General features: G+C 31.5%; 2 protein-coding genes and 1 pseudogene across 2 annotated transcripts; all 3 read left to right on the top strand.

Moving 5' to 3' along the window:
• Nucleotides 1-491: 491 nt before the first annotated feature.
• Nucleotides 492-911, top strand: LOC131640333 (uncharacterized). Its single transcript, XM_058910742.1, has one exon. The coding sequence runs from the start codon at nucleotides 504-506 to the stop codon at nucleotides 837-839; it is 336 nt and encodes a 111-aa protein (XP_058766725.1). The 5' UTR covers nucleotides 492-503; the 3' UTR covers nucleotides 840-911.
• Nucleotides 912-5,240: 4,329 nt separating this feature from the next.
• LOC131640330 (uncharacterized) lies at nucleotides 5,241-7,674 on the top strand (annotated as a pseudogene).
• Nucleotides 7,675-8,780: 1,106 nt separating this feature from the next.
• On the top strand, nucleotides 8,781-9,233 carry LOC131640329 (uncharacterized). Its single transcript, XM_058910739.1, has one exon. It carries the CDS (start codon nucleotides 8,789-8,791, stop codon nucleotides 9,125-9,127), a length of 339 nt encoding a protein of 112 aa, XP_058766722.1. The 5' UTR covers nucleotides 8,781-8,788; the 3' UTR covers nucleotides 9,128-9,233.
• Nucleotides 9,234-26,638: the final 17,405 nt, after the last annotated feature.

Raw genomic sequence — 26,638 nt, 5'->3', positions numbered from 1 at the left:
GAATTAATACTCATATAAATATATTATGTAGCAACACATTGAAAAAAATATTATAATAGTGGAAGGGATAGTGCAATTAAATGAACTAGTTGAACTTAAATTAAAAGAATTAAAGATACATAATTCAATCCTTAAACAATTGTGTAAATATGATATTAACAATTTATCATTAAAAAAATAAAATAAAAATAAAAATAAACATGCGATAAACATATAGAACAAACATTGAAGATAGTCCAAATCCACGGCGTGCCACCTTAATATTTCACGAAGAATAAATTAAAGCCGTCTTTACCATAAAAGTTTCCATATACAAAGTTTTTAGTCATCTATGCCTTTATTTAGACATTATTTTCATTCCATAAAAAACAAAACATAAGTGAAGTGAAAAGAAAAAAAAAAAGTTGAAATAATCAAAGAAAGCGAATATTCTATTTATTTAACCACCACCACCAATACAACAAGCAACACATTTTGGATATTGTATAAATAAAGTGCAATTGATGGGTCTTTCTTTCAAAATTAACAATAGTTTTTCTGCAGCTAAATCTAAGCAAAAGAAACCGACAACAAAAAGCAAAAAATCTCAGACAACAACCGAAGTGAAATCGAAGAACAAATCTAGGAGGAAAAAAATGTGGTTTGTTTATGTGTGTGAAGAAGAAGAGAAGGAATTAGGAAGACAACAAGCATCAGGTTCTTGTCCTTATTGTGGTGGGAAAGTTGAAGCTATGGATGTTGAGATGCAATGGAGGTTTTGTTTTTTGCCTATGTGTTTTAAGATTAAGAGAAAATATTTTTGTACTTCTTGTACTAGACGTTTAGAATTGAAATATTAGTTACTAATTCAGACATGTTTATGGTTTTTTATTCTTCTTCATCTTCTTCTTTATCTTTTATTTATTTATTTAATTATGTGAGTGGAAGTGGAAGGACTTTGTGTAAGCGAAAAGGAAATTAAATCCTTGTAAATCTTGATGGAGAGTTTCATTTTGATTATGTTTCTTTTTTTTTGATTGCTAGTACTTTGAAAAATTACTTTCTTGTTGATATATGTAAGAAATTGTAGGTGTATTTTTCATATATGGCAATACTGTATTTTTTTGGGGACCAAGGAGCAGCGAATCATTTTAATTGATTGAAGATGATAAGAGTTTGGAAGACATTTACTGCTTCTAGAACTTATTTGAAAGAAATAAAATGTGATTGAGTTTTTTAATTTTTAATTATTTTAAAACTTATTCCCTCTGATTATAATTACCATATTAACTATAAAAATGTGAACACTATAATGGCTTTGAGTCGGGTGGATTGTCTAATCATTTAATGCCATCTTCTTATTTTTATTTATATATAGCTAAACTAAAATTTTAAATTAGTTATTTTTAATAAATATCGATAAATTACAATATTCAATTATATGTTCAAGTAGTTGCTTCCACCACAAGAGCTGTCAGCTGTCATGTATGCATTACACTATTTAATTTTGGGGACAACTTCTCTACTCATCACAAAAAATTGGGTAGTATATCTTCCACCAATCACATTGCATCATTTAATTTTATCTTATTTAATTAATTATTAAATAATATACTTTTTAGTTGTTTCCAAAAAAATTTATATTGAATGTAATTTTACTCAACTTTTTGAGTTGAGTAGATAAGAATTCACCTTTAATTTTTCATAAGCCGGCAAATAACTATTTTAACAACCTTTCTAACTGAATCTATATTGAATTAGGAGTTAGTTATTATGTTGTAATTGTTAAAACAACTCTATGGACTTTGTTGTTTTGATCATCTACACACTATAAAGATTTATTGCGTTTATCTTCTATGTGCTTCAATAATCCCCCAAAGTTGATGGTTGGCATATATCTACCATCTTCAACTTGATTAAAAGGGTGTTGAATTGTTAAGGATACAAGATTCTAGTTGATCCTTGGACTTGACCAATGACTCCTTGACTTTACTTTTCCTCCACAATGTGACAATCAATTTTGAGGTTTTGGTTCTTTCATGGAAAACTAAGTTAGATACAATGTGCAAAGTATTTTGGTTGTCATAGTAGATAGCATATGTCCTTGTGCACTTAACTTGAATATCAATCATGAGATAAAGTAATCACTACAATTCACATGTTGCTGTTGCAAGGCCATGGTATTTTGCCTCTGATGAGGACCTTAAAACTGTCAATTGCTTCTTAGTTCCCATGAAATTAGTGACTTGCCAAGAAAGAAACATTGGTCTGAAATAGATCTTCTAGTGTCAATACATCATGCCCAGTCTGCATTCGAATTTCTATTCAATTGAATTGTTGAATCTATGGGAAACATTATGCCTTGACCTGGACAAATTTTGAGGTATTTAAGGACACTGCATGCTGCATTAAAGTGATTAGTAGTACGATCAAAAAATAATTGACTCAATTGTTGTGTGCAAAATGTGATGCCAGGTTTTCTTGCTTTCTATATCTAGAGAAGGATCATTAGAATCTGGGTGCAATTTGTTTGCAGGACCAGATGGAGTGGAAATAAGTTTGGATCTTGTGAAACCTGAGTCTTATAGAAGATTAAGGAAAGACTTTCTTTGACATAGAGAAAATTCATCCTTTGAATGTGCTACCTTAATGCCTATAAAGTATTTTAATTTGCCTAAATCCTTGATTTTGAATGAGTTATGCAAAGCTTCTTTGATGAATTTGAATTCATTCAAATTATTGCATGTCAGTATTACATCATCCATGTATACCAATAAAATGGTGAAAAAACAAGACTTGGACTTGACGAATAAGGAATGATTTGTTCTAACTTGTTTGTAATGATGTTCTGTGAGAAAGTTGGTAAGCCTTTCTTGCCATCACCGACTAGCTTATTTAAGCTCATAAAAGGATTTGACAAGCTTACAAATTTGGTTAGGTTTAGTTGTATGAACACTAAGATGCACCATCATATATACATATTATTGGAGTTTACAATGTAAAAAGGCTTTATTTACATCCAATTGATGTAAATTATAATGATTGAGAGATTCCAAAGATAGTACATCAAGAGATGACATGGCCTCCACAGGCATGGAAAAGTAGAATAGTCGTGAAGGTGTCGGCCGCCTTGCGTCTCCCTCGAACAAAGATATGCTGACGGGACCCCTGAGAGATAGGTACATCCATCGGGCACCTAAAGAGAGAAAGACCCCGCCTACGAATACAAAGACACATATCCCCATAAAAAGCAGACCAATAGACTCCTCCACTAAGTCATCTCCCGATTGTATAGTTGAAAAAAGTACAAGTAAAAAACAAATTAGAATATACTTTCGTTCCGACTTTCCCGGTGAGTTAAGTATTCCATAAACTTTTATGAAATTTTAATAATTAAGATGCTAACTATTTGACGTTGCAAACACAAGGGGTCTTATAACCCTCTGTAAGATGGTGTAAGTCATTTTTCTAAAGAGGATCCCACACTCTATGAATAGGCTTCAAGCATAGTTGACGCACCCCCTCTCTTAGGAACTAACCACTCCAATAGTGTAGGCGGTGGATCCCATAGATGTCCACTCCAAACCATGTCAATCTTGGGGGCAGGGAGAAGAACCTTACCTTTGGTAGGGGCGGTTATTAGTGACGCTAAAGAAAGACACTAACTCTTTCCAATAGGATTGTATCAAAGAAACTCTGGTTGGCATTATAGAGTTCGGTGGACATGTTGAACACTTGTAGCGTAGTCAGGACGTACAAGTCCTAAAGAACAAACATGGTAAGTACATCGCGTCACAACGAGGATTCACCAATCAAACCAATACGTGGAGGCCAAAAACCCACATGCTGAGCCGGACAACCATAAAGAAGAGATAAAATATATCAAGCCCAAAATTTAAATAAAGGCATTGGACATACATGTAAATATAGATACATATTATCATTGTTGCAAATTCATGAAAGCCCGATTAACATTACTAAAGGGGAGAGAAAAAAAGAATGACGCATAATCTGCACCATTTATTTTAAAATTTAATGGTTCAGATTCATTCTCATGTTCTCACATAAAAAAACACTCATATCATATGTCATATATATATATATATATATATATATATATATATATATATATATATATATATATATATATATATATATATATATATATATATATATATATCAAACTTAAGGTACACACATTTTTTCATACCTCTCTACCCCTTTTTGACTCATTAGCTGATTTGGACGTTGGAGTGTTAATCCTGCAGGTTTACCCCCGTGTTCAACTACATCAGAGACTTGGAGCACCACACTAAGAGTCCATCATCTCAATTCAAACATATTTATGGTTTCGATTCGAAATAATTTTAAGTAAACATTAAACTAATTTGAAATATTAAAAAATCATTAAGTTATTAATTACAAAATCTCCTTTTTCTTGTGATCATTTTACTACATAGGCGGTTCTTGGGCCCGACCAGGGTGGGCACTTGCCCAGGCTCGGGCCCAATAGTTTTTTTGGGCATATATGTGTTAAAACAAAAATTCAAAAAAAGAAGAAGAGAGAAACGAAACATCATAAACGAAAGAGAAAAGGAAAAAACGTTCCGCCTCCCTCCCTCTGTTTTGCGACTCCGTTGCCTCCCTCCGCCCTCCTCTCATCACAATCGGTCTCCTCGCTCTTCTATTTCATCACAGTTTGGTAAGTTAATTCATCACTCTTTTTCTAAGTTTTTTTTTGAACTTTGATCTTCATTTTTTTGGACTTGTTTTACACTTGTTCTGGTTTGTGCTTGTTCTGGAAAAAAAATTGGACTTGTTTCTTTTCTTGTTTCATTGTTTGGACTTATCACTTTTAAGAATAATATAAATAATATAAAGCTAATGGATGATTGTTTGGATTTATCACTTATATGAATTATTTAAATAATATAAAATTGATTGATTAGAGGTACCACCATACCAGATTTTTGTCATAAGTCTATAAAATTGTGAAAGACTATAATAATAGATTATATATATACCATATTATATGATAGTGTTTAGTAATGTGTTATATAAAATAAAGTATTAAATAAGCATATAAAAGATCTTAAAATATAAGAGTTTTATTTAATTTTTTTTCCACCCTTCAATAACATATGATCAAATATATATTAGAGAATTTAGAATTTAATTTAATGTTTCTATTATAAATATCATTTCTTTAAATTAAATATAATGTTTTTGTTTACTTAACTAACTAGTGTTTTCTTTCAGAGATGAGGAGATTTTTGGTTGAATCAGAATCACAACTAGAACCACCGTCTAATGTGGTTAATGAGTTTAACCCAAATGAGATTGTGCGTGATCCAGGTCGTAGGAAACAAATTAATGAGTATGCTCCGGATATTCAAGATCAAGTGAGGAGGGCATATATATTGAAGGGCCCAATGCAACCGAATATGCCAAGCTTTCCTCGTACTCCATTTGGAAGTGTTAAAAGAGCATTTAGTAAATCATGGTATAAGAATTATACATGGTTAGAGTATAGTGAGTTCAAGGATGCAGCTTATTGTTTCTGTTGCTTTCTCTTTAAGAAACCCGGGAGGGCTGAACACTTTGGTTTTGAAGTCTTCACTAAAAGCGGATATAAAGATTGGAAGCATGCATCTCAAGGCTTTAAAGATCACGTTGGTAGTCATAACAGTTTGCACAACTCATGTGTCAAGCACTATGATGATTATAATAATCAAAGACAAAGTGTGACAAGTAAGTTTGCTAAAGCAACAAAGGAATCAGAAGAATTATATAAGATTCGTTTGACTTGTTCTGTAGATTGTTCAAGATATCTTATTGCACAATGCATGGCTTTTCGTGGCCATGATGAATCCTCTACTTCTCTAAATAAGGGCAATTTTAGAGAGATGGTAGATTGGGTCAAAGCTAAGAATGAACAAGTGAGCGATGCTTTTGACCGTGGTGGAAAAAATTGCATAATGACTTCTAGTGACATCCAAAAGGAGCTTGCAACGTGTTGTGCACATGAAGTTACCAAGGTGATTATGGAAGAGCTTGGTGATAGACAATTCTCCGTGCTTATTGACGAGTCACGTGAAATATCCATCAAAGAGCAAATGGCGGTGATGTTGAGGTTAGTAGTTTGTATTTGTTGTCAATCTCCAACTTCTAATTTTCATTACCTATTACTCTTTATGCCTCCAAGTAAACTAGTTGAATTTGTTTTAGGTTTGTGAACGACAAAGGGCATGTTGTTGAACGATTTATTGCTCTACATCATGTCAAAGATACTACATCTGAGGCATTAAAGGATGCTCTTTATGGTATTCTTGATAAGTACAAGTTATCTATTTCAAGGATACGAGGGCAAGGATATGATGGAGCTTCAAATATGAGAGGTGAATTCAATGGTTTGCAAAGAAAGATTTTAAATGAAAACCCTTATGCTTTCTATGTCCATTGTTATGCTCACCGTTTGCAATTGGTTGTTGTGTCTGTTACTAGTAGTTGCTCATCTATTCACGATTTCTTTGAGTATATCTCCTTGATTGTGAACACAACAAGTGCATCTTGTAAGAGGAGGGATGCTTTGACGGAGGCACAACACCAAGATATTTTAAATAAACTTGAGAGGGGTGAGATATCTAGAGGAAGGGGATTGCATCAACCATCTAGTCTCACTAGACCCGGGGATACTAGATGGGGTTCACATCATACTACATTGCTTCATTTGGATCAAATGTGGTCATCTGTGCTAAAGGTGCTTAGTATGGTTGATGAAGATGGGCGTGGACCATCTCAAGCAGCGGGATTGATAGAAAAAATGGAGAGCTTTAAATTTTCTTTTATTTTGAAGTTAATGTTAAAGTTGTTTGGTATCACAAACGAGCTTTCAAATGTCTTGCAAAGAAAAGATCTTAATATTGTGAATGCCATGGACTTAGTTGATGTTGTCAAAGCTCGGTTGGCCACAATGAGAGAGAGAGTGGTTGGGATAATTTATTTCTCGAGGTCCAGGAATTTTGTGTTGCTAAAGGTATTCCGATTCCAAATATGGATGAAGAAATACCGGTTTGGGGACGGTCAAGAGCAGAAGGGAGGACTATTACTAATCTTCATCATTACCGTGCAGAGATCTTTTATGTAGCTATTGACAAAATATGTGTCGAGATGGATCACCGATTTAGTGAAGGAAGTAACATTATTCTTGATTGTTTCTCGTGTCTTGACCCAAAGAATTCTTTCTCCAAGTTTGATGTTGATAGGTTTGCTCGTCTTGCTGATATTTATCACGAAGACTTTTCTGATGATGACCGAGGAACAATAAGGGATCAACTTGAAACTTATGTTCTTCAAGTGAAAAGAAATGCTTTATTTTCCACTTGTGAAGATGTTCAAATTTTAGCTATGAAGATGGTCCAAACTGAAAAACATTTGGTATTTCCATTGGTTTACAAACTTATTGAGTCAGCTTTGATATTACCGGTGTCGACAGCATCCGTTGAAAGAGCCTTTTCGGCAATGAAGATTATCAAGTCTAAATTGCGCAATAAGATCAACGACGTGTGGTTTAATGACTTAATGGTATGTTACACTGAGCGGGAGATATTCAAGTCACTTGATGATATTGATATTATTCGAACATTCACCGCAAAAAAGTCTCGGAAAGGGCATTTGCCTCGTGATTTTATTTAACATCCTATTGTAAGTTTATCTTTCATCTCTTTTATTCTGTTTGATGACTATTTATATGTTATATACAATAAATTTGCGGTATTTAAATTTTTGCCCAAGCTTTATAACTTTTCTGGCTTCGCCACTGTTTTACTATGAGCTACTAGAACCTCTATTTTATCTAACACTCCAATTAATTCATCATATATATGTTATCACCTATCAATCTTCAATCATCAATAATCAATTATAACTTAACAACTAAGTAATCAACTTTCAACTATTTTTATCGAACAAAGTTTAAATTTTAATCCTTAATATATATATATATATATATATATATATAATATTATTCATTTAACTATGAATCTGTTTTATTTAATTAATATAATTTATTTTCATTTTAATATTAAATACAATATTTTTTAATGAGATATTTCTTTGAAAACCCTCTCTTCTCTCTCGATAAAATAACTAAATATGAAGGCTTGCATTCTCTCACAATAAATTAATAAAATATAAAGGCATGCATTCTTAAATCATTGCTTAAAATCAATCTAATAATTCATCAGTCAATGCATGCATTTCTTGCATATTAGTATATTGTATAAATTTAATCGTCAAATGTAAATATTTTGTAGCAAAATGTTGAAAAAAAAATATTATAATAGTGGAAGGAATAGTTCAACTAAATGAACCAGTTGAACTAAAATTAAAAGAAATAAAGATACATAATTTTTTGACACAAATAAAGAGACATAATTTAATCCTTAGCAATTGTGTAAATATGATATTAACAATTTTTCAAAAAAATAAAATAAAATAAAAATAACCATGCTATAAACATTTAGAACACATATTAAAGGTAGTCCATATTCAGGGCGCGCCACCTTAATTTTTCATGAGAATAAATTCAAGCCGTCTTTACCATAAAAGTTTCCATACAAAGTTTTTAGTCACTTATGCCTTTGTTTAAACATTATTTTCATTCCATAAAAAACAAAACACAAGTGAAGTGAAGTGAAAAGAAAAAAAATAAAGTTGAAATAATCAAAGAAAGCGAATATTCTATTTATTTAACAACCACCACCAACAAGCAACACATTTTGGATATTGTATAAATAAAGTGCAATTGATGGGTCTTTCTTTCAAAATTAACAATAATTTTTCTGCAGCTAAATCTAAGCAAAAGATAGCAACCACAACAAAAATCAAAGAATCTCAGACAAGAACAGAAGTGAAATCGAAGAGCAAATCTAGTTGGAGAAAAATGTGGTTTATTTATGTGTGTGAGGAAGAAGAGAAGGAATTGGGAAGACAACAAGCTTCAGGTTCTTGTCCTTATTGTGGTGGAAAAGTTGAAGCTATGGATGTTGAGATGCAATGGAGGTTTTGCTTTTTGCCTATGTGTTTTAAGATTAAGAGAAATTATTTTTGTACTTCTTGTGCTAGACGTTTAGAATTGAAGTACTAATTATTAATTCAGACATGTTCTTGTTTTTTCTTCATCTTCATTTTTTTTCCTTCCCTTTATGTATCTTTGTTTTTGTTTAATTTTTTATTGTTTGGTTCAAGTTTGTGGGTGGAAGTGTGTAAATGATTTTATTTTTCTTTCTATTGTTTGATTATGTATCTTATGTTTTCCTTATAAATTTTGATGGAGAGTAACAAGTTTGGCTTTTATCTGTTTTTAATTACTAGTAATTTGAAACATATTTCGGCTACTGTGTTGATTCCTAAGAATATATATTTTTTTTTAATAAAGGCTAATATATATATAAAAATAAAAGAGATTACAAGAGACTGAGGGGACATAGACCAAAACTCAGTCAAAACCCAAAAGAATATATGATAAGAGGAACTTTGGAAAACAGAGATATTTCTCTCCTAGAAACACAAAAGATGATATGAGGAGAAAGAGGATGGTGGGGTAAGGGATTGTGTAAGGAAAGTTTTATGTGTTCCCATATTTTCCAAAACTCACCTACCTACACCCTTTAAATATATATTATGTAATATACAAATGGCCCATCCATAAACCACCTACTTGATGATTCACCTTAAGTATATAACCAAACTTTAAGAATTTACCTTATAAAAAATCTAGGCTAGTGTAAATTCCTTTTTACATTTTAGTTGTTTGAACACTTAGTTCACATACATTTTCATGTATAGAATCTAGCTCAAGAAGCTATAATTAGATTGTAAATATTTTTATCTCTTAAGATGAAAATGAATAGGATTTGGACAGAGTATAATAATATTTGTTTATGGGTACGTACTTGTGCTCGTTACCCTCTTTACTAAAAAAACATAATTTCATCAATAGTAAAAGATGATACTGTATTATTTTAAATTTATAACAATATCAAGAAAAGTTATCAAAAGTTTTATTTTTGAGTTATGAAATAAACAAATTTAAATTAAAAACATAATAATTTAATAATATTTTTTTGATATATATATATATATATATATAATGTTGTTTTAAAATAAATTATTAAGCAAAGAAGTGAATAATATAAATTGAAGGTTTTTAATATTTATTTTTTCAATTTTTTTATAAGGTTCATTCTAATTTTTTTGGTTAATGTAAAAAATAAAATTTATTAATTTAATTATAATAATAAACTCCATTGATTTTAAATTGATTTATTTTTATTAAATTACTAAAAAATAAATTAAGTTATTTAATAAAATAATTTTTTAGTGAATTTTTACATAGGGGCATTTTGGTATTTTTACAAAAAATCAACATTTATTTCTTTTGCATTTCTTTTCTTTTTCTCTCATAACAATCAACACATCAAATCATCTCTATTTCTCATCTATTTCTCTCTTTTCATAATCTTTCTTACTTATTTCTCTCTTTTCATTCTTTCTTCACAATCAAACCCTAAAGTTCAATGTATACGATAAAGAGCTGAAAGGTGGCATAAGAGGTACCAAACAAATAGTAAAACAGAATTAAAAAAAAAAAAAATCAAAACTGAATCAACAAATCAACAATTGAAACACCAAAAAAGAAGACTATAGAATGATAAAAATCACAAATATGCTACATATCATTTTTTGTCTCGTATCTTACACTTTGCATTCATTTTAATTACTTAACTTTGAAAAAATCATTAAATATCAAGGGCATTGCTGTGTGACATAAACTGATTTATCAACGGAAAAATTCATCACTAACTTTTGTTTTAAAGTTTAAACCTTCATCTTCTTCCCCAAATGCAGTTTAATATGTAGGGAAGCAAATATTGGTTCCAACATAGCAAATCTTACATGTGTATTTTAATTGTTGTTTCCTCACAATTAAAAATTTTCAAATTAAAAGCTTCACTCTAATTTAAATGAAATATTATTAGTTTTTATTCAATTCTTTTATTAATTAATTAAAATAAAAAAATCTACAACATAATGCAATTGACTAGACATAATGCAATTGTTAATTGAATTGACTACTGTTCTTACTTTTGCAATGTCATTGCAAATTGGATTGATTAGTCATCTCCAACTCAATTATTTTTGTTTGAAACCTGAATGCTTTGAAAATCACTTGGGAAAGATGGTTAATTGAGAAATTTTATCTAAAAAACATGGTTATTTGAAAAAAACTCAAATACTAATTAATAAAACTTATTATTTTTAAAATAAAATATTTAATCTAGCAATATTATTATTTATCACTTGAATTAAATAGTAAGAATTCTAAGAAATAGATTTGAATTGAGAAAAAAAATGCTAAAAGTAATTATACCTTTATAATATCGAGTTAAAATATGACATTTAATGGTACCAAATAAACAAGAAAATATAACAATTAATTAAGTAAAGAATATTGTAGTCAATCATCTACTCTCTCCCACTTAGATATAAATTTATTACAAATTTAATATATTTAAAAAAATATTGTATTATAAATTTATTAAAATATGTATTATTTTTTTTATATTTTATAATATTATAAGAGAGAAAAATATATTTATATTTTTTATTATAAATTTAATAATATTCTTTTTGAAATTTTGAACTAAAAGTATATTAAAAAAATTTTAAAAAATATAGAAAATATGTTTATAATTAAATATGGATGAGTTGCATAAACACGTCTTCTCTTGATTGTATATTTATTCTACCTCCGGCACTTAAAATTGACATGAGAGATGTGAAGGGTTTTAACTTGTAACTCTCTTTCAAGTGTGTACTAAATGTCTCAAATAACTTTCAAATGTGGAATAAATGTTGTCTCAATTCTCAAATAGTAAGGCTATAATCAATTATCGATTTGAAACTAAAACCTTAGTCAGAATTATTAAAATACACTTTTTATATCATCTTATCTAAAATCTGATTGTTGATGGCATCGCAACATCTACAGGCTTAAAGCGACACTTATCTGTTTTTTCATCCTTATATTTTTGTGCTTCATATATATATATATATATATATATATATATATATATATATATATATATATATATATATATATATATATATATATATATATATATATTCAATAAATGTAAAAATTAAATTTTGTTTATAATATGGGACGGAGTAGTATGATTTAGGAGCTAAGATTAATTTGATGCCGCTATCCATGATGAGAAAGTTAAGTTATGGTGAACCAAAGCCAACAGAGATGACTTTGACGTTAGTTGATCGTATCCATATGGAGTGCTTGAAGATGTACTGGTTAAAGTGGATGATTTGTTGTTTCCAACTGACTTTGTGATTCTTGCTTGACATTCTCGAAGACTCTAAAACACAACTACTTCTAGGCAATATGTTCTTGGAAATAGGAAGAGCTCTCATTGATATGGAATTGGGTGAGTTAATATTGAGAGTCGACAAAAAAGTTGTCTTCAAAGTGTTCGAAGCTATGAGACATCATAAAGATAGCCCTCAATGCTATAGAGTCTATGTAATTAAAGATGCAGTCGAGGAAGTGTCTCCAAGAAAACCACCTTTGTTACCTATTGAATATATTATGGTGAATTCTATTGACACGATTGATGAAGGACAATATAAATAAGTCAAGAAATATGTGCATGTAATATCAACAAGAGAGGCCTTGAGTACTTCTGAACCAAGTGTCCTAGTGTCAACAAAAATTCAAAAGTTTAAGATCCTTGAAGTGAAAGAGAATCCTCCACAACCAAAGCTCGCTCTCTCGAGAAAACAACCAAGAACGCCTGATCGAATTTGGAATCCCTTATTTAGTTTGAAAAAAGAGGAACCTAGAAGAGTATTGAGAAATAAGAGGGAAACACGTGGTTGAAACAAATGTGATCTAAAGGGAAAAAATCAGACTAATTGCATACACAAAATCAAGTTTGATTTCAAACCAATTAGATACAATGATATAACTTTATTAGAGAAGCAAACGATCAAGCTAAGGACCTAAAAGAAGCTCTTAGTAGGAGGCAACCCACATATCAGTGCTATTTAGCTTTATTTTATTTTGAGTTTTATTTCAATTTATTTCCCTTTTTGTATTATGATTTAAGCAAGAGTAATAGCTAGCTATAAGAATGCTCTTACCCCTTTTTTTACTACTTCTTCATGCTTTAATTAATGAACATGTTTGTTGTTGTTGTTGTTGTTGTTGTTGTTGTTGTTTCTTTTGATTATGATTTGCTACCTTACCAATGCAAATATGAAAAAGAAAAAAAAATCATCAGAAAAGAATGAACAGAAGTGATTATCATGGAAGTTCCCACGCAGATTGACATTTGATGAAGAAAAAGAAAACTGACTACTTGTACTCAATCTCCAGATACCTCAGCTATTAAGGTTTGAGCCAAATATTTTCACTATTGATTTTTCCTTCTTACGAGAGTATCCGTACATTAGTTATTTTCTAGAATTTGCATTATTTCTATTAGTCTATTGGTATGATAAACAACACTGAGGCAGCTGTTTGTGATAACTTTGAGCCTTTTAAACCAACCTGATTTTACTGTTAATATATGTTGTTTAAACACTTTGAGCCTAAACATTTTCTTTCAGTGACATTGCATGTTATATAGCCAAATCACTTGATAAATTAATCTTTCTACGCTCTTTTGAGTTAGAAATAAATTTTAGTTTTCTTGCATGATAAAAAAGAATAAGTTTGGGGTTACTCTTAGAAGTTAGTAATGTTATATTTTGGGGTTCGAGTACTAGAGAAATTGGTCAAAGAAAAAAAAATAAAAATAAAGAAGTTAAATGGCTTCATAAAAAAATTGTGAAAAAAAAGGAATGAAAAAGACCAACTAAATTGTATTCTCTAGTACCAATTGACAAAGAAACGAGTGATTTAAAAGGAACACGGTAACATAAGGAAAACCATGTACATAACTACAAAGGTTTAAGCCTAATAACCCAAATTTTCATACCCTGACATAAGTCACATTACAACCTTGAAAAGAACTCAAAATTGTCTGTTTAAATATGATTTTGATAGAAGTTTTACAAGTTCATTGTTAAATGCTTTTGTACGTTTATTGTGTGATTACCTTGCCAAATTGGGTGAATAAAAGTAAGATGAGAGACATGTTGAGTACTTGTGTGTTTGGAAGAGGTTTTCAAGATAACTAGATTAAAGTAGGGAATGGAAATATTGATCAGAAAAAAATAAGAATAGTGATGTTCATTGGTAAGTGTGCGCATTTTATTTCTTATGAAATTTTCAGTATGCAGACAGTTTACTTGAGGACAAGCAACAGAGTAAGTTTGAGGTTGTTATGACACTCGGTTATTATGTCATATTTACGAATATTTTCGATGTAATCGAGTTATTTTTGAGCAAAATATGAGTTAAAGAGTAGAAAAAATAGGAAAAAAGTTAATAAGTTGAAGAAACAAAGAAAAATCTAGAAATCGTGAAGAAATGTGCATTTTTCAGCACAATTTACATCATGAGGTTTGTCCAGTAATTTGATAGTATTTAGAGTTCCCTAACTCGGATTGAGATGGAACTTATTGCATTAGAGAGATAAAAAAGAGATCTAGCTACTGAAAAAAATAGCTATCAACTCATGGTAATTGTTAAATTCTCTTTGAATAACTAAGTTATTCTAGATTTGGTCTTTTGAGATGAACCTTTTTGTACTTTGTTGATGAGTAGCTAAGTTATTCTAGATTTGGTCATTGGTGAGCTTATTTTCCAAAAATTTGATGGAGAATTCTTATCAACTCATGGTAATTGTTAAATTCTCTTTGAATAACTAAGTTATTCTAGATTTGGTCTTTTGAGATGAACCTTTTTGTACTTTGTTGATGAGTAGCTAAGTTATTCTAGAATAGGTCTTTTGATGTTAATGCTTTTTAGGTGTTGATGAGCGTGTAATTAGATATCAGATGGGTATGGATTATTGACTGTAACTCTACCGACCCGGTCTAGAGCAATTATTCAACTTAGTAATTAACTAGAAATAGGTAATTAAAAGTTGTGGCTTTTGAATTAAAGAACGTAGAATTTACTAGTTTAAATCTAAATTATCCCAAGGAATTACAAAATTATTGCGTAAATTAGTGAGGTGTATACCAAGAAGTTGAGTGCAATGGTCTTGTTATTTGGCTGTAAGATAATAGCGTAGTTGCAATGAAATTAACACACACTTCATCAACATGTATAATTAGAGGATACAATATAAAAGATCTAATCACCTTTCATTATCGTACTTTAATTGAACAATTTTCTAATCTGTCTTCGTAACCGAATTATTATTGAAAAGCCCCATTCATTATTAAATTTAATTCATCTTATAATTACCTTCTTTAAATGGGCAATCCCTATGGAAAAAAATTATTTTATTACTTCGACTAGAGTGATACACTTGCTAGAATTGTCATCAGAGATCTGTGAGGAGGATCTCTATTATGATTAACATTTTCTTTGAAAATTTCTTGAGGATTTCAGAGGTTTTCAAATGTGTGTGTAGTTGTGGATGAGATTGGTAGTTGTCTGGAAGCCTATAGACAAAGTTGGATTTTTTTCTCATAATCATATAGGCCAAGGCTTAAGATACCAGTAGGATCGAGTAAACATGGCTGCAGAACAAAGATTTCGAGAAAAATTCTTGGAGCTGGAAGGTTTTAAGTCGAATTCGAGTAAAGATTTCACAAGATCTTAGTGTTAGATACTAGGTACAAGTCAACGAGGTTTCAGATAAAAGATTTTTAGTTTCAATATCATTTGAATTGTGATTTCACTAAACAACTCTATAATATTTGTCAAAATCATAGTGGGAGAACTACAAATTTTCAATAGAAGACCATTAGAATTAGAGACTAGATTAGGCACAAGCGAGGACGAAAGCGTTGAACCCGTATAACTCCTGGTGCAATATTCTCTATCCCTATCTTTTTAATTTTCTATATATTTACATGTTTAGGTTTATCGCTTTTTTAAAATTTCATGTGGTTAGATTTCAGTAGGCCGTCTTTGAGGGCGTGTAAGGCAGTCTACCGCACAGGGCCTCAAATTTTTTACGGTTAAATTGTTAATAAATAGGATTTCATAAATCCTTGCCACTATTAAAATATGGTTAAATAGGGTCTATAATTATTTTGTCATGGTTAAACCATGACTAACCTACACAGGGCCTCCAGAAAATTGAGACGACTTTGTTTCAGTGGCGGAGCCAGGACCTTAGTGAGTGTAAATTATTATTTTACAAATTAAAATATACATAAGAGTGTTAAATCACTTTCTCAAAAATATCCAATTTCTAAAAAAAAACATAATAATATTTAATAAATTCATTATTATAATTTTCCCATACTAAAAAATAAAGAATAAAAGTATATCTCTACCAAACTTCTATATTATATAAACTAGTAGAAGACCCGTGCATCCGCACGGGTAAATCAAATCTTAAGATGAATAATGTATTACAATTGCAAAAAAAGAAGTTTAAAATTTGAATAAGGAATGTTAATTTAAGATTCGCAAAACATAATGAAATGAATCTATATAATAGGTATGTAATATTTAAAAAGAAATATTTATCAAATCACCAACATAATATATTTAATATGTTTAATAATTATAAATATTTACAAATATGACTAATAACTATAAATATTTAGAAATATCACTAATAATTAAAAATATTTATAGTATTTTGTTGTTTAAATAAAAAAGGTATTGTGGTGATAGTATCCCGTAAAAATAGTGAATTTATGCTAATTATAAATATAATATTTTGTTGATTAAAATAAAAAAGGTATTGTGGTGATAGTGTCCCATAAAAATTAATAGTAAGTTGTGAAACTGGAGAATCTATAGTTAGTAAAAATGATTAGCAAAGTCTTGAGATTCAAACTTGTGAAGTGAAGCTATTAATCTATGCTCTAAACTTGTGAAGTCTAAATAATTTAATAAATTAGACAAAAGGAATTGAGACATATAAATGTTTAAGCTCTTAAATTAATAAAATTTTATATCATTAATTTCACATTATTCGCCTCTTAACACCGAGAAATAAAGGTTTGGCAAGTTTTTGAACATAAGCTTAGTTAGCAATTGTTTAACTTTAATACGTTATTGCAAAGAATAGTTGATTCTCCTATATAAAGATAAATGCAATTCAATATTGCTATTTATAAGGAAACCAGCATTGTATGACTATGTATGCCTCTTTTGCCACATAATGTAATATCTAATTTTGCAGTAATATAGTCTATTGCCCTGCCTCACTATAGTCATATTATCTGGTTCACAAAGAATTTATTAAAATGATAGTATAGACATTTTAGACTATAATAGAGATGTGAATTTCTAATAAAATTTTAATGTAAATTAACATGTAGTCAATGTCATAAGGAACATTAAATCAAAACATAAAATTTAAAAGGATGTTCCATGGAATTTGCATTCACCAGACAGTGAAACGGGGCCAGACTTTCAAAGATCTACAATATGTAGGGTGGAATAAGTCACCTAAAATAAAATCAAAATGAAGAGTCAATTGTAATCTTCAATTTATTAGAATTTAACATGAAAGTCACAAGAAAAATATCAATATACCAACAATCTTTGATACACAAATAGCAAATAAAAATAAATGATTGTTTTTTTTCTTCCAGTCAACTTCCTGGATTTAATTCAATGTATTTACATCGCAATACTTAATGTCATAATAAGTTCACAATGTATTAACTATTGAAACTTACAAAAATTCGAAGTGATTTTACACTTATGAAACTCACTAAAATTCACTAAAGTTCTCGTGTCTGGTCCTTTACACTTATTAAACCCTTACGAAACTCACTAAAATTCGAAATGCTTACATAAGTAATAAATTGGAAATAAGTGTTATGTAGAAGTGCCTGTGTTATCAGTTAATGTACCATACATTGCCAATTCAAAATTGTAGTGGCATATAGTTTGGTGTAGCAGGGACATTGAAATTTGTAACAGACAATGTAGTATTGATACTGAGTTTGGTGAAAGTGGCAGTGAAAACAGCATGATAACACTTTTGAATGTCGTCCATTATAACTGCATGATGACATGTGTTACAAAATAAGATGTAAAGAAAACATTGTAATACCTGAGATAATAGTTTTGATAGATGTTATCATGATAGTTTTGCTGCGAAAATATCATTTATCAGCTTTGCATTTACTTGTGACTTGAAGATGGTGGTATTTAGACCAAAAACCATATGCAGAATAAGCAATTTTACCATTATGTGAACATTCATTACCCCATTAATAACAAAACAGATGAAGTTTGATTTTCATATATCCAGTACTATGCTAGTACGCATGCTCATTTTTTGGTTGAACATGAACTGCGGAGATTGTGTAACTGTAACTAATGTTCTAAGTTTTCTAAATTCTCAGTATTTGTATAAAAGCTTAATATATACAAAAGCAATCACATCCAAATAGTTTTGATAACATTTAACACAACACCATATTTAGCACTACTCTTGAATGCCTCACAGAGACAAGGTGGAGCAGTTTTGAGCATAAATTTCAACCAGAACAACAATTACCTTCTGGATTTGTTGTTGTTCTACAGTTGGTTACAAAAGACAAATAATCAGCCATTGTTAAGACAAGGTTTGCGCAGTTCAGTGATGGTGTTGGAGTTAGATGGATTGCTGAACCACCTGAGACAAGCTTACAATCAATGTTAATGTTAAGTGGAGAAAACCAACCTCATATTTTACTAATAACTAATATGAAGTCAATGTTATGAATTAAATTTTTGGAATTGAGAAAGGCTACCATATGTCCACCAAATGTCCACCAAGAGAGAACAGTGATTATTGAATCAACCTTAAATACGGGAAGGTTTAAATCTTGGATTTTTGAAGGCATTATATCTATCATGTACTGCATATACCTGATTTCACATTTTGAACCTATTAAGCTAACCTGATTATCAGTTATCAGTATTGACAGAACCAACCTAATTCAAACTAACATTTGAACTAACCGGTCCAAGCCTGCCAGCTAACTTCATTCCTATCAGTCCCTACCAATAATCACGGCAGCCCACAAGCTATACAGTCAGGGCATCGATATGACATTACATCGAATGCATCACCACCACTCTATCATATCCACGTATTTGCAACTGGCCAATTTGTCATGACGTAATCAAAAGCATAACAGCCGATCCTGCATAAGAGAAAACAGTCCAGTTCAGAAACTCAAAACAAAATGATCAATAAAAATACATCAAATGAGTACCAATATAAACACCGAAACCAGTCAGCTAGCCATGCTCCACCCCCTCTTCTAATCAAGCCTCCAAACGCAGTTCTCTCTCTCGGTGCCAAGCCATGTTAACCATCTTTGAGGTTTATCGATATTTCTGGTATATTAAAAACAAAACTCCAGAAGATCCTAAATCAAACCTAATGCATGTGTAAAGACTCTATGCCAATATTAAATTAAACATGGTTGAAGAAAGTCAACCCTGAAGCTGCTAACTCATCACATTTTATATTGACAGCAGTGATGAGTTAGCTATTGCTAGATTGTTCGATTGATGGCTAATGCTAGATTGATCACATTTTATGTCTCTGTCTTAATATATTTTAACATGTACTAAGAACAAACTATAAAGTATAAATTTAAAAAATACTAAGAGTAATTATCTTAACAAACATTGTAAATTTCTTTAATTAAAATCAATTCACTGTATGCTCTGTCAACTGGTTGTCTAATTTGAATTGAAACATCAATGTTACAGTCCTAGCATAAAATGTATGCACTGTCAAGTCTTGTGAAAGGCTTATAGGCTAAGACAATTCAAAGGATATTTAACATACATTTTAGCACACAAGAATTCAATGGATGATAAGCATAATTTTTTAAGTTTAATAAACAATGTAACTTTTCAATCTGTGTTCAGAACCATAAGTGTACTCCCACCAAACTCTAATGTGTACTCCCACCAATTTCTGATAACTTTTCACTAATGTCCTATCGCAGCAATTAAGAAATCTCTTGTTGAATTTAGAAGAAAAATTTGATATAAAAATTTGACAAAAAGCAAAAGAGGTTGTAACATTGAACTACCTTATTTTCACTGGATATAACATACTTTGAAAAATCAACATCATAGTGGACACTACAAAGCCAGTTTGAAATAAAAGTTTTTTAGTTCTTTTATTGTCTGATATACATTAGCATGAACGTCTGGTAGATAGCTTTTTAGTTCTGCCTCATCAAAGCCAGTTTGAAAAGAAAGTGATTCACAATTTTTGCATAACCAAGCCCACTTTTATCATTAGAATATCTTGGTTGACTAAGGACACCCTCGAAACCAAGCCCACTTTTATCATTAGAATATCTTGGTTGACTAAGGACACCCTCTAAACCAATTTGTCCTTTTTCATATCTTTCAAGGACTCTTTTTAATTGGACAATTTGAAAAGAAAGTGATTCACAATTTTTGCATACAACATTATGTTTTTGATAACTAATCATCTTTTGTTTTTCATCCTCAAAATCTTTTCCATTGTCTTAACTTTTTCTTCTAGAGATGAAATTTGTTTATTTTGGGATGATATTGTTTTGAACAAAATTTTGCATTCATTTAAGAGTTCATTTATGGCACCTTGTGCATCATTATCATAAATAGAAAATTCATTACTAACCTCATCGTCTTCATCATCAGAATGGTGTGAAGCCATCAATGTTAGATTTGCACATTCTTTGCTTTTGGAATCGGAAGATGAACTTACTTCATTATCTTCCTATGCTATATATGTTTTCTTTGACTTTTTATCCTTATTTCTCTTGAAGTATTTATTCTTCTTTTCAAGTGTAGGGCATTCACTTTTGACATGTCCTTTTTATCCACATTCAAAGCATTTAACCTTCCTTGTCGGTGCTTCCCCTTTAATGATCTCCTTTTTCCTTTCTTTCCTTGGAAAATTTTCAAACTTTTTGATAAACTCATTATCTTCTTCACTAGTGGATTCTTCTTGATTGCTATAATGATATTTGATTTTTGTCTTTAAAGCAATGTCTTTTGAATCTTTTACTTGAATTTCATGTATTTCAAGTCTTCAAAGTTCCGTTTCATATTCTTGAAGTTTTTCGAACAATGTTGCAGATGTCATTCTAGATAGATTATTCTTCTCGGATATCGTCGTTACTTTCGGTTGCCATTCTCTTGTTAAGGATCTAAGCACATTGAGATTTTGTTCCTCGGTAGTGAGTTTCTTTCCAAGTGCACTTAAGTGATTTACTAAGTGAACAAATCTCTTTTGTAAATCAAGAATGGATTCTCTGGGTTGCATTCTAAATAAATCGTATTCTTAACTTAAAGTATTTAATCGAGATCTATTAACTTCAACGGTTCCTTCATGAGTTTCTACAAGAGTATCTCATATTTCTTTTATCGTTGTACATGCAGAGACACGAAAAAACTCGTCCATGCTAAGTGCACCTTGAAGAAGATTGATTTCCTTTTTATCATAGAGGACCTTTTTCTTATCATCGTCATTCCATGAAACTTTAAGCTTTCTTGATTCAACACTATCGACAACAATCGTAGGAACAAAGGGACCATTTTGGACTGCTTCCCATACTTCTTCTCCTTGTGCTTCTAAGTGAGGCTTCATCCGAATTTTTCAAAAATCAAAGTATTCTCCACAAAATAATGGAGGTTTGTTGTTTCTACCATCGTCTCTAAAAACTGGATTTTGATTTGCGGAAGCCATCTGGATTTTTTAGGAACAGGTTACCTATAACCTGCTCTGATGCCAATTGTAAGTACAAAGTGTCCGTCTAAGAGGGGGTGAATTAGGACCTTCAAATTTTATCCGGTTTTAGAAACGAGTTGTTCTTATTTTTTTGGTTTGGTGCAAGATTTTGGAAATGTGTTACTTTCTTTTCTGGTTATGATTTGTGAAAGCGGTAAATACGGAAAAGTAAAGAACACAATGATGTATACTAGTTCCCCTCACAGTCCGAGAGTACTCCAGTCCCCTTTCAACATGAAAGAGATTGTAATATTGTTTGTGACTTACACAAGACAAATCAAACACCAAGAACAACCCACTTGGATTTTCACTAAGTATACTAAGAGAACATTCCTCCCTTAATGACTCACTTGTTTCCAACAATCCTGGACAACAAGATTAATTTCAACCACCAAGAACAATCCTCTCACTAATTAAAAACCCTTGCTTCCAACAATCCTGGACAGCAAGTCAATAATAACCAAATATATTTGAGTAGTAATGTTGATTAGCATATATCAATCACTAGGATTGATCTTCTCTTCCAAACAAGCAATTTATGATGAAAATATAGTGCTCAAGTGTTTATGAGAATGATATGAATTTTCAAGAAATGTAGAAAATTCTTTATGAAATATTAAGAACAAAAACACTTGTTTAAAAATTTGAGTGAAAAAATATGATGTTTAATTACAATGGAAGAGGTGATTTTTAACTTGAAATTTCATGTATTTATAAGTGCACAATACCTCTAGGAAACATGGTAAATTTTGAGACATTTTCATGAAGGTTTGCAATAATTTAAAATAATAATGGTTCATGAAAAAACATAATTTAAAATTCTTTACAACACTTCTTAAGTCAGTTAAAACGGTCACTTGACTTAACAAGTTCGCAGCATTTTTCAAATTTCAAATATAAAAAAACTGGTTTAGAACGTTGTAAATTGTGGCGGTTTTTATGCTGTTACGGCTGCTAAAAATGCCATAATTTACCAAAAACTGCATGTTTGAAAAAATTAAAATATTTAAATAATTTTCTAAATATTTGAACCAACCTAAAACAACATCCACAAATGACCAATGCATACAAGTGATTTTTTGGAGAATAATTTGAGCACTAAAATTATCAATATAATTTCATGTTTGTACCTCTATTAATCAAGATCCATGGTTAGTCTTCAACTTTAATCGTGAATAATTTGGTGCTAGATTTTGCTCATGATAAGACTTGGACACTTGAATTGATACATTGTTCTTGAATCTTTTTCCATACTTCTTGATATGATTATTTGACATTTGTTTTGCCTTCAACAAAACACATTGGATTGAGAGTCTTAACTTCACACTTTCTTGCTTTTCTAATAACTTGTTGGCATGAATGAGATTAAATCTAGTGGAGGAGAAGCTTGTGCTTCTTTGTGAGGGTCCAGGTGTGAACAATTGGTTTAGTGTGTGTGGATCGCAAGAGTGCAAAGACGGGTGAGACCCTGTTGTTTCCCGATTTCGAAGGAAGTACGGATTCAAGATTTTGTCGAGAAGTCAGGTCGAAGTCTCCTTGTGAGGGAACGATCAGGTGCTCGTGTTGTTCGCATCTCTAGGAGTGGAGGGAAATGTTATGGATAGTGATTTTCCAATTGTGTGTAAGACCTGATGTTTTTCTGGGTATAATTGTGACTTGTTGTTAGAGCGAGATGTTGGGTTAACTTGATGTTATCTTGGGGTGAATTGTTTGGAGTAAAACCAAGTGATTGTGAATTGTCTTGACGAGATTGAAATAGAAGGAAATCATGGGAGCAATTGTAATCTTAAGGGATATGATTGGACCATGGTGCTTTAGGTGATTTCGAGCACAAGTTATGAGGGAACGCTATTATAGCTTAGTAACGATGGTATATTCCCCATCATGGTTGTCGTCTACCTATGGACAAATTGAGGAACTGATCACCCTTATCTCTTGTTTATAGTAGACGGGATTGTGTGGGATGAGATAGACATGTCTTGCCAACTTGATAGTGTGTGAAGTGATTGAAGTTTTATCGAGAAGATAGTCGTTCACCGTTTTGCTTGAACCCGATGGAAAAGTGGCTAGGGAAGAGTTGAAGAGTTGACTTGAGGATTTTCTTGAGAAGAGGTTTATTCGTCCGAGTGTGTCACCGTGGGGTGCACCTGTTTTGTTGGTTAAGAAGAAGGAGGGTACTATGAGACTTTGTGTGGATTATAGACAACTGAACAAAGTGACGATTAAGAATAAGTATCCACTTCCAAAGATTAATGATTTGATGGATCATTTGGTTGGTGCGTGTGTATTCAATAAGATTTATTTAAGGTTTGGGTATCATCAGATTCATGTGAAAGCTGAAGATATTCAAAAGACTGCTTTTAGGATAAGGTATGGTCACTATGAGTATTTTGTAATGCCATTCGGTGTGACTAATGCTCCTGGTGTATTTATGGAATACATGAATAGGATTTTGTTTTCATCAATAATTGGATAGGATTGTTATTATGTTTATTGATGATATTTTCATCAATTCCAAAGGTGAAGAGGATCATGCTGAGTATTTGAAGGTTGCGTTGTCCTTGTTGAAAGAGAAGCAGTAGTATGAGAAACTTTTTAAGTGTGAGTTTTAGTTGAAGGAAGTGAGTTTTCTTGTTATGTGATATCGTGTAATGGTAATGATGTTGATTCGTCGAAGATTGAGGTTGTATCTCAATGGGAAGCTCCGAAATCTATTTCTGCAATTAGAAGGTTTTTCATTGAAGGTTTTTCTAATTTATATTTTTCGTTGACGCAGTTGACTAGGAAGGGTCAAGATTTTATTTGGATTTCACAGTGTGAAGCTAATTTTCAAGAGCTTAAGAGAAGGTTGACGACTGCTCCTATTTTGATTTTGTCTGATATAGCACAACTGTTTGTTGTGTATTTATTGATTCTTTGATGGGTTTAAGAGGTGTGTTGATGGAGAATCGACAAGTGGTAGCTTATGCTTCAAGGCAACTTAAAGTTCATGAGAGGAATTATCCGATGCATGATTTAGAGTTAGCCGCCGTTGTGTTTATGTTGAAACTTTGGAGGCATTATTTGTTTGGATCGAGATTTGATGTGTTCAGTGATCACAAGATTTTGAAGTATTTATTATATCAGAAAGATTTGAATATGAGGCAAAGAAGATGGTTGGAATTCTTGAAGAATTGTGATTTTGGTTTGAATTACCATTCTGGTAAGGCGAATGTTGTGGTTGATGCATTGAGTAGGAATTCTTTGCATATGTTGATGTTGATGGTGTGAGAGTTGGATTAACTTGAGAAATTTTGAGATTTGAGTTTGGTTTGTGAAGAGACTTTTCCTGGTGTTAAGCTCAGTATGTTGAAGCTTACTAATGGAATTCTTAAAGAGATTTGAGAAGGTCAAAAATCGGATTTGAGTTTGGTTGACAAGTGGACATTGATTAATCAAGGAAAAGGTGGTGATTTTCGAATTGATGAGAATGGTGTCATAAGGTGTCGTGATCCAGTTTGTATTCTGGATGTATCGGATATGAAGAAGAGGATTTTAGATGATGGGCATTGAAGTGGTTTGAGTATTCATCCCGGAGCTACTAAGATGTATTAGGATTTGAGGAAGTTATTTTGGTGGCAAGGTATGAAAAGGATATTGTGAAATTTGTGTACTCTTGTTTGACTTGTCAGAAGTCAAAGATTGAACATCAAAAACCGTCTGGTTTGATGCAACCGTTATCCCTTCCTGAGTGGAAGTGGGATAGTATCTCGATGGATTTTGTTTCGGGTTTGCCAAGAACGTCGGGTAATTGTGAAGCGATTTAGGTTATTGTGGATAGATTGACAAAATCTGCTCACTTTATTCCGATGAGGATGGATTATTTGATGGAGAGACTTGCAAAGCTATATATTGAGAGGATTGTTTATTTGCATGGTATTCCGTCGAGTATTGTTTCAGATAGAGATCTGAGGTTTACTTTGCGATTTTGGGAAGGTTTGCAAGGTGCTTTGGGTACTAGGTTGCATTTGAGTTTTGCTTATCATCTGCAAAATGATGGTCAGACTGAGAGGATGATTCAGTCGCTAGAGGATTTTTTGAGGTCTTGTGTTTTAGAGCAAGGAGGTGCTTGGGATAACTTTTTGCCTTTAATTGAGTTTACTTATAATAAAAATTTATATTCGAATATTGGAATGGCACCTTTTGAGGCTTTGTATGGTAGGAGGTGTAGGACTCCTTTATGTTGGTAAGAATCTGGAGAGAGTGTTATGGTTAGACCTGAGATAGTTCAACAGACAACGGATAACGGTAAGAAGATGAAGGCTTCTCAGAGTCGTCATAAGAGTTACCATGATAAGAGGAGGAAAGTACTTGAGTTTGAAAAGGATGCGCATGTGTTTCTTCGAGTTACGCCGGTAACGGGTGTTGGTAGGGCTTTGAAATCGCGTAAGTTGATGCTGCATTTCATTGGTCCGTATAATATTTTGAGAGAGTGGGTGGGGTGGTATATCATATTTCTTTACCGCCGTCATTTGCAAATCTTCATGATGTGTTCCATGTGTCTCAGTTGAGGAGATACATTACGGATCCATCGCATGTTGTTCAATTAGATGATGTTCAAGTAAGGGATAACTTGACGGTTGATACATCACCAATGCTAATTGAGGATCGAGGAGTGAAGAAATTTCGTGGTAAATAAATCGCTTTGGTAAAAGTGGTTTGAGGTAATTTTCGAGGACAAAAATATTTTAAGTGGGGGAGAGTTGTAACATCCT

This window comes from Vicia villosa, unplaced genomic scaffold (genome assembly GCF_029867415.1).
Source record: "Vicia villosa cultivar HV-30 ecotype Madison, WI unplaced genomic scaffold, Vvil1.0 ctg.003061F_1_1, whole genome shotgun sequence".
Classification (NCBI taxonomy): Eukaryota; Viridiplantae; Streptophyta; class Magnoliopsida; order Fabales; family Fabaceae; genus Vicia; species Vicia villosa.
Note: the sequence above shows the minus strand (reverse complement) of the source record. Positions and strands in the feature narration are given on the sequence as shown.